The 14,591-nt window shown below is 34.6% G+C and overlaps 3 protein-coding genes across 5 annotated transcripts; all 3 read left to right on the forward strand.

Annotated features, from left to right (window-relative positions):
* The first annotated feature begins 315 nt into the window (after positions 1 to 315).
* Positions 316 to 3,278, forward strand: LOC123210024 (cation/H(+) antiporter 18-like). 3 transcript variants are annotated; one of them, XM_044628179.1, is made up of 4 exons: positions 316 to 566; positions 652 to 861; positions 954 to 1,955; positions 2,030 to 3,278. In XM_044628179.1, the coding sequence occupies exons 2-4, from the start codon at positions 676 to 678 to the stop codon at positions 3,185 to 3,187; spliced, it is 2,346 nt and encodes a 781-aa protein (XP_044484114.1). In that variant the 5' UTR covers positions 316 to 566; positions 652 to 675; the 3' UTR covers positions 3,188 to 3,278. The 3 variants fall into 3 exon arrangements, with proteins under 3 accessions (XP_044484114.1, XP_044484113.1, XP_044484112.1); XM_044628178.1 differs by having other exon boundaries at positions 317 to 562; XM_044628177.1 differs by having other exon boundaries at positions 317 to 496.
* A 1,385-nt stretch (positions 3,279 to 4,663) lies between these two features.
* Positions 4,664 to 5,402, forward strand: LOC123210476 (translation initiation factor IF-1, chloroplastic-like). Its single transcript, XM_044628853.1, has 2 exons — positions 4,664 to 4,934; positions 5,024 to 5,402. The coding sequence occupies exons 1-2, from the start codon at positions 4,846 to 4,848 to the stop codon at positions 5,352 to 5,354; spliced, it is 420 nt and encodes a 139-aa protein (XP_044484788.1). The 5' UTR covers positions 4,664 to 4,845; the 3' UTR covers positions 5,355 to 5,402.
* Positions 5,403 to 9,294: 3,892 nt separating this feature from the next.
* On the forward strand, positions 9,295 to 10,131 carry LOC123210863 (dirigent protein 5-like). The gene has a single exon (XM_044629355.1). It carries the CDS (start codon positions 9,363 to 9,365, stop codon positions 9,921 to 9,923), a length of 561 nt encoding a protein of 186 aa, XP_044485290.1. The 5' UTR covers positions 9,295 to 9,362; the 3' UTR covers positions 9,924 to 10,131.
* The last annotated feature ends 4,460 nt before the right edge of the window (positions 10,132 to 14,591 follow it).

The following is a 14,591-nucleotide window of genomic DNA, read 5'->3' on the forward strand; positions in this document are numbered from 1 at the left end:
TTATATCTCAAAAAAATTTAAATAAAATAAAATATTTTAATATTTTCTAATATTTAAAAAATAAATTTATGATAAAATATTGATGATTTGATATTTATATTAAATATTAATGATAATTTTATAATTTTAATAAAAAATATAATTTATTAATAGAATTAGATCAAGGGTGGAATTTGAGTCGTCGCGGAGTGCCTGGGGAGAAAAAAGCCTTTTAAACACGGATTTGTTATGTAAAGCTGGCTAGGGACTTCTTAAACCATACGTAAAATAAGACTCCTCGTTTCTTCGCCTTTTTGCTATTCTTGTATACACGTGCAACTCTGAATCCTACTCATTGTCGTATCATGTAGACTGCCTTACCAAATTTCAGTTTTGAAGTTTTCTTTTTTGAGATACACTGATCTGTCTCTGTCAAGACTGCTACGACTGGCTTGTGTGAGATCAAGAATTCAGTTGTGGTGATATTTGAGTGAACGTAGATCTCGCATTGATTTTGGTAAGCTCTATATGAATGATGCTTCTGTTTTTACGTCTTAAACGGAGTTTTGGTTGATTATCTTTGGTTGGTGATTATCTTCTTCCTTGTTTGTTTGATTTTCCTGCTTTATCCAGTAAAGATTCATAGTTCATGGTTTATCCAATCCCTTTCAGGGTTTAGCGATTGCTTTGTGAAGAATGGGCGCAAGTGCAGGTCCTGCTGCCATGAAGCCAACCTCTAATGGGATTTTCCAGGGTGATAATCCCGTTGAATTTGCCGTTCCTCTTGCCATCCTCCAGATTTGCCTTGTAGTTGTGCTCACTCGTCTTCTCGCTGTTGTTTTAAAGCCCCTAAGACAACCTCGAGTCATCGCAGAGATTATTGTAATTTATATATTCATTTTCCGCATCAAAGACACTGTTTTTTAAATATATTTTTTCTTTTGATATTTTTATAACTTTTATCTTTTTTGCAGGGAGGAATAATACTTGGGCCATCGGCTTTGGGCAGGAACAAACACTATATGAATACAATTTTTCCCGCGAGAAGTTTAACTGTGTTGGATACTTTAGCCAATATTGGTCTTATCTTCTTTTTGTTCCTGGTAGGCATAGAGTTGGACCCAAAGGCCCTTCGTCGGACTGGTAAGAAAGCTCTTGGAATAGCCGTGGGAGGCGTTAGCCTTCCTTTTGTGTTGGGAATAGGAACTTCATATGCCCTTCGTGCAACTATTTCTAAAGGTGTAGATGGAGGTGCATTCCTTGTGTTCATGGGTGTGGCTTTTTCTATTACTGCTTTTCCTGTCTTGGCCCGTATTTTGGCTGAACTCAAGCTTTTAACCACCGATGTTGGGCGAATGGCAATGTCAGCTGCGGCTGTAAATGATGTGACTGCTTGGATTCTTCTTGCTCTTGCCATTTGCCTTTCTGGAACGGGGCGTTCTCCCCTTATATCACTCTGGGTTTTACTTTGTGGATGTGGCTTTGTCCTTGTTTGTATATTGATTGTACCGCATATCTTCGAATGGATGCAGAAGCGCTGCTCCAACGGCGAGCCTGTGAAAGAAATATATGTGTGCGCTACGCTGTTAATAGTTTTGGTAGGTGCATTTGCAACAGATGTTATTGGAATTCATGCCCTCTTTGGTGCATTCATTATTGGAGTTTTGGTCCCCAAGGAAGGGCCATTTGCTGGTGCCCTCACAGAAAAGATTGAGGATCTTGTATCAAGTCTTTTTCTGCCATTGTTCTTTGTCTCCAGTGGATTGAAGACTGACATAGCCAAAATCCGAGGGCTTCAGTCTTGGGGGTTCCTCGCTTTGGTTATAGCTACAGCATGTTTTGGAAAAATTGTTGGCACTGTTGCTGTAGCACTCCTTTGCAAAGTGCATTTCAGGGAGGCTCTTGCTTTGGGGCTCTTAATGAACACAAAAGGCTTGGTGGAACTCATTGTCCTCAACATTGGCAAAGACAAAAAGGTAAATTGCATTTTTAAGTCCTTGCATTTCTAGTGCTTCTGGATCTTTATTGTTTTATCTGGCTGATGTTGCAGGTATTGAATGATCAAACATTTGCAATCATGGTCCTGATGGCGGTCTTCACAACCTTTATCACCACACCTTTAGTCATGGCTGTCTATAAGCCTGGTAAAAGACCAAGCAATGGCATTTACAAGCATAGAACTATTAAGAGAGAAGATCCAAATCATCAGCTCCGGATTTTGGCCTGCTTCTATTGTGTAAGAAACATCCCCACAATGATTAATCTGATTGAGGCTTCTCGTGGGACAGAAAAGAAAGAAAGACTCTGTATATACGCAATGCACCTTATGGAGCTCTCCGAGAGGCCATCTGCAATACTTATGGCTCATAAGGCAAGAAACAATGGAATCCCCTTTTGGAACAAAGGAAAACACTCAGATTCTGATAATATTATTGTCCCTTTTGAGGCTTTTAGACAACTAAGCTGCGTCTCCATCCGGCCAATGACTGCAATCTCGCCAATGCATGATATGCACGAAGACATATTAGGCAGTGCCGAAAGGAAACGGGCTGCCATAATAATTCTCCCCTTCCACAAGCACCAGAGGGTCGATGGAGTCCTCGAAAATACTCGAAACGATTATCGTTCCGTAAACAAGAAGGTTCTCGAGAATGCACAATGCTCAGTTGGGATTTTAGTAGACCGTGGCCTTGGAGGAAACACACACGTATCTGCCAGCAATGTGTCTTCCATTATAACAGTCCTGTTCTTTGGGGGAAATGATGATCAAGAAGCCCTGGCATATGGTCTACGCATGGCTGAACACCCTGGAATTACTCTAAATATAATTCGCTTCCTCACAAGCCCTGAAATTGCAAGGGAGATTGTTGATGTTGAAGCAAAGGAACATGAGTCCAGCAGCATTGCAGCAGATGAAAACTTTCTTGACGATATGAGGCAAAAGTATGCAACTATGGAGTTAGTAAAAATGGAAATCAGATTAGTGAGAAATAGTGCAGAAACTGTTGATGCAATCAGGGAGTTGAATCGATGCAACATGTTTTTGGTTGGTCGAATGCCAGATGGTCCAGTAGCAGCATCCATGGATGTGAGGAGTGATTGTGCAGAACTGGGGCCTGTTGGTAGCTTGCTGATTTCGCCTGAGTTTTCAGCATCAGTGTTGGTGGTGCAGCAGTATACTGGTGGTGGAACATCTGCCATTCCATGATCTCCAATGAAGATACAGAATCTGCCTGTTGAAAATTGAATTCTTATACTAATCATTTTCTTAATAAAATTTATCAGAAATTTCGGACTAATAATGTTTGTCGTATTTTTACTGTTGAATTGATCTAACTAAACGTTGTCGTTTCTATCGGTGGTGTAACTTAAGTGCCTAGGCTCTTTCACAGTGAATATACTAACCATTCAGGGAACTCCGACTTACAACATCATTTTATTAACGACAGTTCAATTTTTATCCTGAAATTAATTTCCGTTATTAGATTCCGTTTATTGTTTCAGGATTTTTGCACATTGTAACAGCACAATAAATTTCTATCCAAAGTGTTAATGACACTAAGATCCCTCCACTTTGGAACAATTTAGGTGCAAAAATTTATCTAATGTTGTCACTAATGATAGATGCAAACCGAATCAATTTAGATTTGTTTGGTGTTTGATTTGAATAAATCTGAATTAAATTAGAAATCATTTTAATTTGAATTTGACTTAAATCATTTTAAATAGATTAAAAAATAAAAAAAATTATTAATAAATTTATCTTCTTTGTTGAATTTTCATTAATAATGACAACAACCTTATCTTCTCTAGTATTTTCTCTAACGGGCTTTTTATTTTTTCATTTATGATAAGGCCAAACGACTATTTCCCATCCAAGGTATGTTGTAATTTTAAGTTTTTACCCTTTAATTATAGAAACACCAAATACCTACTCATGACCAGTTAAAAATAACGGTGATAAAGGTAAAATCGTTATTTTCTCTATAATATTAAAAAATAAACTAAAATATAATCTATTTTTACCCCCCTAAACTTTGAAAACTAAAATTTTCTCCCAGCCTAAGTTTTAAAAAATGGCAGTTTCAACCTAGGGTTTGGTTTTGAAATCTTCGGCGACATCTCCGACTCCATTGCCGACAGCCTCTCCCTCTTGAGATATCCTCTCATTCTGGTGATCTCTTTCCTCCCATTTGGAGGGTCGATCAATATCGGAGACGCCTTGGGAGACGAAGACGACTCGTCTTCTTCTGGGAAGACGAAGTTCGTCTTCCCCGACGAAATTCTTCGTCTCCCAAGGCGTCTCCGACGCTGATCGACCCTCCAAATGGAAGGAAAAAGATTGCCGGAAGGAGAGGATACTTCGGGAGGGAGAAGCCGTCGGCAATGGAGCCGGAGAGGTCGTCGGAGATTTCAAAACCAAACCCTAGGGTGAAACTGCCATTTTTTAAAACTTAGGCTGAGGAAAAATTTTAGTTTTTAAAATTTAGGGGGCCAAAAAGAGATAAAATTTTCAAACGTTAAGGTTTTATTAAATTTAACCGACCATGGGTGAGTATTTGATATTTCCATAGTTAAAGGGTGAAAACTTGAGTTTGCAGCATATCTTGGGTGGAAAATAGTCGTTTGGCCTTATGATAACCCTTATTCTTTCTCTCAAATGGCTCATCCAGCAACTTGCCATCAACTTGAGTAGTTAAGCTGGATTTTTTGACAGTGAAATAAATCTGTCCTTCCAAATTATCTACCAATATATTAGGCACTACCTTGTGATCAACTCAACTCCAAACTCTCATTGGTTTTAATCGGCGGGTATTAGTACGGAAACCTTTCACAGCTCGTTAGGGTTTCAATATCAGGTCCAAAATGCTTCAGCTCTCTTGCAATCTACACCGTCCATCTCCTCCTCTGCTCCTTCCTCTTCAACATTTTTCCCCTGCTCCCTCTTCTATCGAGTACGCAATCTTCCTCGCTTCATTTCAACTTTGTTTTAATCTTTCTATCTGTTTCATCTCACCCTTTGTCTTTTGTTATTGTTTAATAGCCGAGTGAAGTTCAATTTGAATAAAGGGTTTGTAAAGGTTACAAAGGTTTCGATAGCGGTAAACAGCAAGAAGAGTGACAGGAGAAGTGAAGAGGGTTCGAGCAGTGACAAGTGGGTCCATGAAGGATTCATTACTGAGTCGCTTCCAAATGGTATGTTTAGAGTTCGTTTAGATAATGAAGACTTGATTCTCGGTTATATTTCAGGAAAAATTAGGCAGAATTTTGTTCGTGTGTTGCCTGGAGATAGAGTCAAGGTTGAAGTAAGTCGTTATGATTCAAGCAAGGGCCGAATAATTTATAGACTTCGCAATAGAAGTTCCAACGATTAAGTTGTTACTTAATCTTGATATTTATGAAAATTCATAAAGCTTATTTTACCCTGAGTTTTTTTATATTTATTAGTTGTTTCATTGTTTTTCTGATTGGAGTTGCATAAAGATTGTTTTTTTTTGTTTGGCTAAATGTCAATTCTGTGTTCTCTTTGCAAATTCAGTTGGGGTTCTCTTGCTATTGTTCTGAGTCTTTGACATCTTTTTGCTGCCAATTGAATGCTATTAATGGAGGGTGGTGATCTTTGTTGGTGAGATAGCTTGAGGGCATTGGGGCACATCAATTTGAGGGGATAAATGTATTTAATTTAAATTTGGAGAGGGATTGGTTATGTGTTAATCAAGGTTTCATCCAGTTATTTAACTTCTGCTATTAATGAGTGTAGGCCTAGGGATGTATACAGTTGCTTTATGGCAGCTAGATATATTGTGACTTATTTGTGTTGCACAAGCTGAGTTGTTAGCTCATTATTTGATATCCGAAACTGTAGGATACATTTTTAATCAAAAGCATTCAGGTTTTTGCCCAAGGTCTGGTGGACTACTTGCTGCCTTGTCTCTCTCTCCTTGATGTTTGACCCTTAAGTTCGAAGGAAATTGATATGGTTTTATTGATCATGAACATGGAGAGGATTGATAGATGTTTAGATTTATCTTATTTTCGAGAAGAAAGATAATAGTTGGATGTTGACGGAGAGCAAGTCATTTTTATGATTCTATAATACTGGAATTTTACGAGGAAGCTGTCCATTGGCACTAGGAATGGTGATTATGCATGGAACGCCAGTTTCTCCTTTTGTTTCATATTTTTACTGGCCCAATCTAAAAACTTCCTCTTCCTATTGTTTATAGAACTTGCAAAACTTGTTTACTAGGATTATTTGAGAAAAATCTTTGAATAGTTTGTGGGGCGCTTGTTAACTGTAGTAGATTCTGTGTATATAGCCTCTGCTTATCAGTTTCCAGTAGTAAAGATTAGCAATAGAATTATGTAGTAAGCTTCTGCACTCATTAACTGTATCCTGACTATTGGCAATAGAATTACTGATAATGCATATAAAAAATACATATTCTAGTAACACTCGTACAACTTAATATCCATCTTGAGGCGGAAGTATTCGCGGCCCTGGAAATCATCAGTCTGGAATGTCGCAGTCCCTCTAGGCATGAAAAAGTCTCCTGTCCCTGCAACCACTGAAAGGCCCCTAGTGTTCTCCATTATTATGTCTGCACCCATTATATTTAGCGTGCCTTTATGCTCGGTTGAGGTGAAGACCTAATTGCAAGCGAACCAAGCATTATAATTAGTCTTCACATTGTAGAAATAGAGCCCTTGAGCTCGTGCAACCGGCTGCTTTCTGAGTTTGCCATGGGAGCAAGGGAGTTTGTGTTCTGCTCAATCCATAACGAAATTATTTAAAAGGTGATGTACATATTTGTAGTGGGATTGGCCCAAATTTCATTGAACGTCAGCAAGAATGAATATTCTTGGTGATGCTCACAAAAGGAAACTTTAGATTTTCCTCCTCTTCCCGCCTCCATCTCTAATATGAGGATAAGGAGAATTCTTGTTTTCTTTTATTGAGAAAGTTTCTATTTTTTTCATTCTCCATTCCTTATGAGAAAATCACTTCCCATTTTCCCTTTGTCTCACTAAAACAAATAATAAAATATATTAAATTTAATTCAAATTTTTTAAAAGTAAATTGAAATTTTAAGAATTTAAAAAATATATAAGAGAGGGGACGAATTAAGAAAGAACAAACCATGAATATATCATCATAAACTATAGAATTTTAATAATTCATGTTTCATCTATATTCTTCACAGGGAATCTTTTCCCTCTAAAGAAGGAAGGAAGAGATTTTGGTCATCCAAGTTAAATTTAATATTTTTACTGTCCCATCTAATTTTTAGTTTATGATACGCCTTTACAGTTGACAAACTAACAAAAAGCAAATTTATTTAATAATACTCAAAATAGTGAGATTTCAACTGCATTTGGTTGGATTGTATCATCTTAAATGCAATTTGGTTAAGATTGCACTTGGAGGCACTTTCTCGGCCATCTAGAGAAAATTGTTGGGTTAGAGTTGGATTTTTTCAATTAAAAATAAGAAAAAAAAATTTGTTTATACTTTAGGGGTGTATATAATATTAATTTTATAATATATATTTTGCAAACTAAGGAAAATAACTTTTGATTGTTAAAACTGTTCGGATGAATTTCAACGATGATTAAAAAATTATTTTTTATGAAATTTGGTAGGTGAAAAAATATAATCTTAACAAACCTTAAATAATGAAAAAGTGATCACGTATATTTATAATGAATATTAATTTGGATAAATAATAATGATATATTATTATATGATATTTTATATTTAATTTAAAAATATCTATAATCATATAATAATATATAATTATTAGTTTCTAAATTAATAATAATTATAAATACATATAATGTCATTCAATCTGAAATTATTATTCTGGTCTCTCACTAGACAATTCCATGGGCTTGGGTAATAAAGGCCCAACTATCTTTATTAAACCCAGTTACCCCAGTTTACCTAATGGACTTTGTGGACGTACGTCAGCTTCCCATGGCCTTAGGCTCTCCTCTCTGCACAATTGAACAAAATCTCAGGTTTGGGTTGCATTTGGCCCAATTTAATCTTATACGATGTGCTTTCAAGACTCTCCCTTGCTTGTTTTGTACCCATAGAGCAGAATAGGAGTCTCCATCCGCACGGCTCGACTTTAAATTTAAGTTTGCATTGAATAAACGGAAAGGTGAATCAATGTAAATGTATGTATGTATGGATGTATGTTTGTATGAATGATTGAGGAATTATCAACAACTTTTACGATTCTCCAAGCCCTACTGTGTCAAAAATTTCCCACCATCCAATCAGAGAAAATTCTTGAGAGATTGTTTCTACTTCAATTGGATTTTGATTAGAACTAGAATTGATTGACAACTTTTCTTTTAAAGGATTAATATCATTGGATACTTCGAATGGAATATCATGCAGTGAATAGGGAGAGAATATTAATCAATTCAAGCTGTTGTGGTTGTGGTGGCGCCCCAGAATTATATTCAATTCTAAGGCTGTTGGTCAGGACCCATGAATATGATGGCAACCATACGCTTCTAACTTACCAATATTATATTTAATAATTAGTGTATAAACAAAAAACTTAATGTATTAATTCATATATATATAATATATATATATACACACACATAAACAACCTAATGTAGGTGTGGATTTAAGAAGCCCAACTAAAGATTAGTTTGAGTTTAGTTTAAATTTAAAATAATTAATTTGATTTCAAATTTAAATCGATTTAAATGTTGGATAATAATATTAAAAAAGATGATAAGTTGTCGAAGAATCAGTGAAGAATCACTATCAAACTCTTGAATCGAGTTGCCAAGTTGGAGTTTTAGATTGAGTTCAAATCAAATGTGGATTCAAACTTGAATTGATTTGCTCAATCCACCCCTATCCTAATAGAATGAAGAAAGATGTAATTAATTATTTGTTAATGATCTTTAATCATTTAACAATTATACAAAATGGGAATGTGGGTCTTGTAAATTTTAATCCTCATGACATTAGGCTAGAAAATTTGAATAATGAGTTCTTTTACTACTATAAGGTCATTTTAAATAAGTATAAGAAAGTTGTTGAGTAGACTATCATAATACAGATTAGTGTAAGATAATAACATATTAACCCTATATCATAATTAAAATGACTTGGAAAGTCAAATAAAAATTGTAGTTTTTGTGTGCCTTAAATTACAAATTAGACTCATTAAGTAAAATAATCATATCTAATCATACAACAATATTAACAAAATTAGACTAATCACCTGAAATAAAATAATCTTAAAATAATGTCAACAATCACTATATAAAGGGAAGAAAGATGATCATGTCTAACCATTCCATTACTACAAGCTCTAGCTCGCATTGGGAAGCTAGAAACTTCAGAAAAAATGAAAGCTCTTGTATTGATGGTGTTTTGTTTCTTTCTTTTGCTTGTTGCTTCTCCTTCAGCTTCAGCTTTACCTTCCAAGAAAAGTTCCAAATTCTACCCAAAACCATGCAAACAATTTGTGCTTTATTATCACGACATCCTTTTTGGAAGAACTCGCAACATTCTCTCTAATTCAACATCTTACAGAATTACAAATGCAACCAACCTTGGAAACTACCAGTTTGGCTCCCTCATTGTTTTCGATGATCCCATTACAAAAGATGAAAACCTCCGCTCTCCTCCGGCCGCCGCAGCTCAAGGGCTGTATGTTTATGATATGAGAAATGACTACAGCACACTTTTTGTGTTTTCTTTGATTTTCAACTCCACTGAGCATAAAGGCACTTTAAATATTGTGGGGTCGGACCCTTTAGGAGCGCCTTCTCGGGATCTCTCAATTGTTGGAGGAACAGGAGACTTTTTCATGGCTAGAGGCATTGTAACTTTCACAACTAAAGCTATCGAAAGCATTGAGTATTTCAGACTCAAGATGGATTTCAAGCTGTATGAATGTTATTGATTAGAGTTTATGTACTAGGCTTGCTTTAATTTTCTATAGGATAATCCTTTTTCCATTGTTGAGCAAGGAAGCTCATGTACTGTGCACAAATAAGCAAGCTTGTTAGGGTTTGCAAAAGCTTGTGTTTTTGTTTCAATGTTTAAATGTTCTGGGAATTGAAGTGAAGTAAATCCCACTTGGAAAAGGACATGATTTTTCTATCTTCCAATTGGTTGCCTCATTTCAATAGATCAACTGGGGACCCTTTCCGAGCTGGAGAGTCAATTTCTGAGCTTGCATGCACTATCAATCTCTCTATTTTGGAAGCATCATAGCTTTAACAGCATTATACCTACCAGCACCAATTTCCTGCAACTTGCAAATAAAATGGAAGTCATGAAATTAAACCAATCCTAGTTGCCTGTTTTTGAATTGCCTTTTTAGTGGGATCAGTACTCAGTTTCCTTCAACTTTCCGAAATCAATGTTCATGTCTTTTTCCTGGCTTTGGGTTTATTTAATCTTCTCTTTCCTCTTTCAGTATAGTTCACTTGCCCTTTCCTTTCACCGTCTTTATCAGTCCATTCAACTTTGAATTCTATTACAAGCCAATCTTTGGAAAAGTATGCATATATGTCAACAATTACTTTACAAAAAATTAAAGAAACATTTACTTTGTTGAAATCCTATGTCAGATGATTGGAAGAGAAAGACCTAATATAATGCAAAAGATATTGAATATATATGATATTCCACATCACATGAGATGATAAAACAAGATTAGTCAGTGAGTTTTTTAAGCTGTTTATATGTGTTTTGTGTTTTAAAACTCAAAGTAAAACTATAATAAACTGTATATCTGGATAATATTTTATTAGTAGGGTGAAAACCATAATGCTAAATTAAGTTTTATGAAGATTAAATAAATGTGAGTGTGTTTCACATGTGAGGATATAATTGAATTACTGGTAATAATGTGGTCTTGCTTTCCAGCTACTTATAAGATAAGGGATTGGTGATTTAGATAGCAAGATGTACATGATTTTACAGGGAGAAAGCAAGCTTTTGTTGGTATTAATATTACAGGCACTGGTTGATCGGCTTCAAATTTAGAATTAATTCACCTACCATTATCCCCAACCTTTCACTTTACTTTATCACTTCATATGAAGACCTCACCAACCCCCACCAATCTTCCACCAAAGTCAACAAATAAACGGTGAAGATGGGACAAGTCTAGGGCCACATTCCAGGTCTTTAGTACTTAATCCGAAACTGTTCTAATTTTTTAAAACTCGGGCTAGGAATATGCCGCATTAGTTTATCAATTTTCAGTGACTTTTTTATGATTGCTTAATTAGAGGGTATTTTGAGCATAGTTATTTCGGATTAAGTCCATCAACTCTTGATTATTATATTCAAAAACAGAAGAAATTTACCCCATATCTTGAGCTTTGAATATTCAAATATTTATAAGATCCCTCAATGGCCTAATCAAGCTTGTTTATCCATTGACTTGAACTAATTCATCTTCTCTATCCAATCAGAAACAAGCAATAGCTAGCCATTTCACTAGCCTAATCAAGTGCTCAGACTGATAATATTCGAGCATATGATCTGTCAGCAGAATGGGCCAGTCTTGCCTACAAAGATGCCCTGCTTCCGATTATACCCTTTGGACTCAGTTTTGTTTTTTATCCCGGATTGAACTGTTTAAAAGGAACTATTGGATTGACCAAGAATGAATTAAACCCGATCCACAAGCTAGTTTTAAAGAAGATAACAATGGTGTCAAGAAGATGCAGAATTGTTGTGTTCTTAATTAAGTTCTTTGCAGCATCAGAATACAAGGATAATTAATCAGTATAAGCCGTGTAATGAGTTGGTTCTGTACTTCCATGATGTTATTTTTACAATGGCAACAATAAGGACAAAGCAACATCTGCAATTGTGGCAGCGCCACAAGGGGCTAATTTTACCATTTTAACAGGCGATTTTCACACGGTAATGGCAACTCCATTACTCTTGTCGGCAATTTCCACTCCTAGCCCGTTGCTATAGCACAAGGCACGTACATATACAGTACCAAAAAGGCAAAAACACCTAAACATACCACCAAAGCTCCTTAAATTTCATTGGAACTGGTCCCACAGTGCTGAAAAGAAGAGACATTTCAATGGTGGGTGGCACTGGAGATGTTTTCTGATGTATATGATGGTGATGTCTACTTTTTCGCCGGGCTGTTGATGTCAAATTTTTATGACTTCCGGTAATTAATGATTTGATTGTGAGAGTCAGAGTGAGATGGATGTTTGTTTATGAGTTGGACTTGTGGAAAAAAAATTTGTGGTGAGATGCAGTGCAATTGTATCTAATAAGATCCGATCGAGTGTGAATTTGTCTAATTTGGTTTGCATGATCTGTCTCTTTATTATTTATTTTGACCAATAATTTGGTTGGGATGCTGTGCACCTAACATATCTGCTTCTTGACAATTTAGAATAATAAATTATGAACCATGATTGTTGAAGATGTTGGGTGAAAGTTGAATGGATTTCTTTGGTGATCCAGGCAGCTCCACTTTTTTTATTTTTAACACTAAAAGTAATACTTAACCTAATTTACCATTTTCTTTGAAATCCTGTTCACTAAATTGGTTTTAAAATAAATTTTTGAGTCAACGGCTACTTTCTTGGAAAAATATCACAATAAACTTTTTTTTACTTACTTTCGAAATAAAATTTCTCATAAAAGAAGTTCTAATTGTTGAGGATGATGAATGGAAATTATGGCAACCTTAATTTTTTTGGTGGGCATGAGAAAAATTCAAGGTGGATTAGAGTAGACTTTGAACAAAAGACAGTTCAAACTTGGTTTAAATTAAAAATGACAAACTCGAGTTTGAGCTTAAACTGATTCGTATGATGACTAATTTCCAAATAAGAAAAATAAGAAAAATTATCAGAAGAGAAGAGTTTCAAAAAAGAATCGTTGGTGCACCCTTAAACTTTAACCAAAGTTAACTTGAACTTTCATTCATTTTGAATATATATTTAAATTCAAATCAGTTTAATTCGAATTTAACATTACCAGTAGAAGTAGTGGAAATTCACCCAACACTCTTGACAACTCAATTCAACTAAGCAGTCTTTTAGTATAAGTTGAAATGAATTTTTCAGCCCATGTTTTTTTTTAAGTAATTAATTAGATGGTTTTTCAGCCCATAAATCCTGTTCTTCATGAAAATTAAAGCCCAAGTTAAGCGGAAACTTGAATCATAAGCTCATAGGTCCACCCATATATAATCACAACAAAAATTGTTATAACAAAAAAGTAAAAGGACCATGTAGTTTATGTTGAATCAGTCTTAAATATATAATTATACTGAAATTTTGTATGATCTCTTCAAACATTTTTATATAAACAAGAAAGTTATTTGGTACAAGAAAAGTTGAGGTAATTTATGTTTGCAGATTCTTCTTCATGAAATTAAACATTTGTAAATTCGATAATGCTTGTTAAGATATGTTATGATAATTTCTTTGAAAATTTTTTAAAGTACTTGAAGTTTCATATTTTGGGCAAGTTTAATACTAAAAAAACTCTTCCACCAGACTTAAAAGTTTCTTTGAAAATTTGTTAAGTTCTTGGGCTGATCAAATAGTAATTTTAAAGGTGCATTAGATCTGAGTTTAGTTTAATTTTATAATATCCAATTTGAGACTCAAGCTAGAGAGAAATGGTATACAATGTTATCAAATGATTGTTAATATGTTGAAAATATTGTTGACAGAATTTACAATGTCATCGAATGAACAAACAAGTCAGTATAAAATTGAGTTATCGAATTAGAACTTCAACTCAATATTCGTTTGTTCAAACTGAATCATACATTTGAACCAAGCCAGCAAAAACTTATACCTAATCAATTCTAGGGAGTAAATGGCCACGTAACTCTGGCATTGTCAATGATTTCTCTTCATAAGTATTAAGACGACTTACAAATATGTGAGACATCCTGATTGCATTTACAATATGAAAAATTTTTCTTGACCAAAAAAATGAAAAATAAGTTCAAATACCAAGCACGATGCATGGAAATTAATCATGGCTTCCATAACATTTTTTGGTGGGTATGGGGAAAAAACTTAGATAATCAGCTGGATAATCAAATTACGTACCTCTCAGAATCTTATTAGATCTTTTAACAATAAGTTATGTGCCACCAATACCATTATTACGAACCAAAAAGATTACATTTTATTTGTTAATTCTCGAGCTGTTCATGATTGACCTTTCCAATTAATGTTTTTTCACCTATACCAGAAAAAATCTTATGATAGCGAAAGCAGGCCAGAATTATTACTCATGATGATAAAATTAATGAATCTATTCATAATTAGTTAAAACTTAAAATTTTAGATGTAAAGGTAGAATGAAAGCTTAATTTTACACTTTTGAAAATGAATTTGAGTATACACATTAGTAAAAGACCTTGACAATGGGTTATAAAAGTAATGTTTTAGGGTTTACTAATTTAGTGATCAAGCTCTACCAAGTTGTGTTCTTCTCCACAAAAAATAATTAAGCTAACGTAAAAGCTTTTTCAAAATTACAATATAAATAACTTTATTAAGGGCTCTTAAACCAGATAGGAACATATATTTAATTGTGTTACTTAATTTCCACT

The sequence above is a fragment of the Mangifera indica genome, chromosome 3 (assembly GCF_011075055.1).
Source record: "Mangifera indica cultivar Alphonso chromosome 3, CATAS_Mindica_2.1, whole genome shotgun sequence".
Taxonomy (NCBI): domain Eukaryota; kingdom Viridiplantae; phylum Streptophyta; class Magnoliopsida; order Sapindales; family Anacardiaceae; genus Mangifera; species Mangifera indica.

Coding starts and splice junctions, on each gene's coding strand:
- LOC123210024 (XM_044628179.1), top strand. CDS start 676: ATGGGCGCAAGTGCAGGTCCTGCTGCCATGAAGCCAACCTCTAATGGG. Junction 862..953: donor GAGTCATCGCAGAGATTATT/GTAATTTATATA, acceptor TCTTTTTTGCAG/GGAGGAATAATACTTGGGCC. Junction 1,956..2,029: donor ACATTGGCAAAGACAAAAAG/GTAAATTGCATT, acceptor CTGATGTTGCAG/GTATTGAATGATCAAACATT.
- LOC123210476 (XM_044628853.1), top strand. CDS start 4,846: ATGCTTCAGCTCTCTTGCAATCTACACCGTCCATCTCCTCCTCTGCTC. Junction 4,935..5,023: donor CCTGCTCCCTCTTCTATCGA/GTACGCAATCTT, acceptor ATTGTTTAATAG/CCGAGTGAAGTTCAATTTGA.
- LOC123210863 (XM_044629355.1), top strand. CDS start 9,363: ATGAAAGCTCTTGTATTGATGGTGTTTTGTTTCTTTCTTTTGCTTGTT.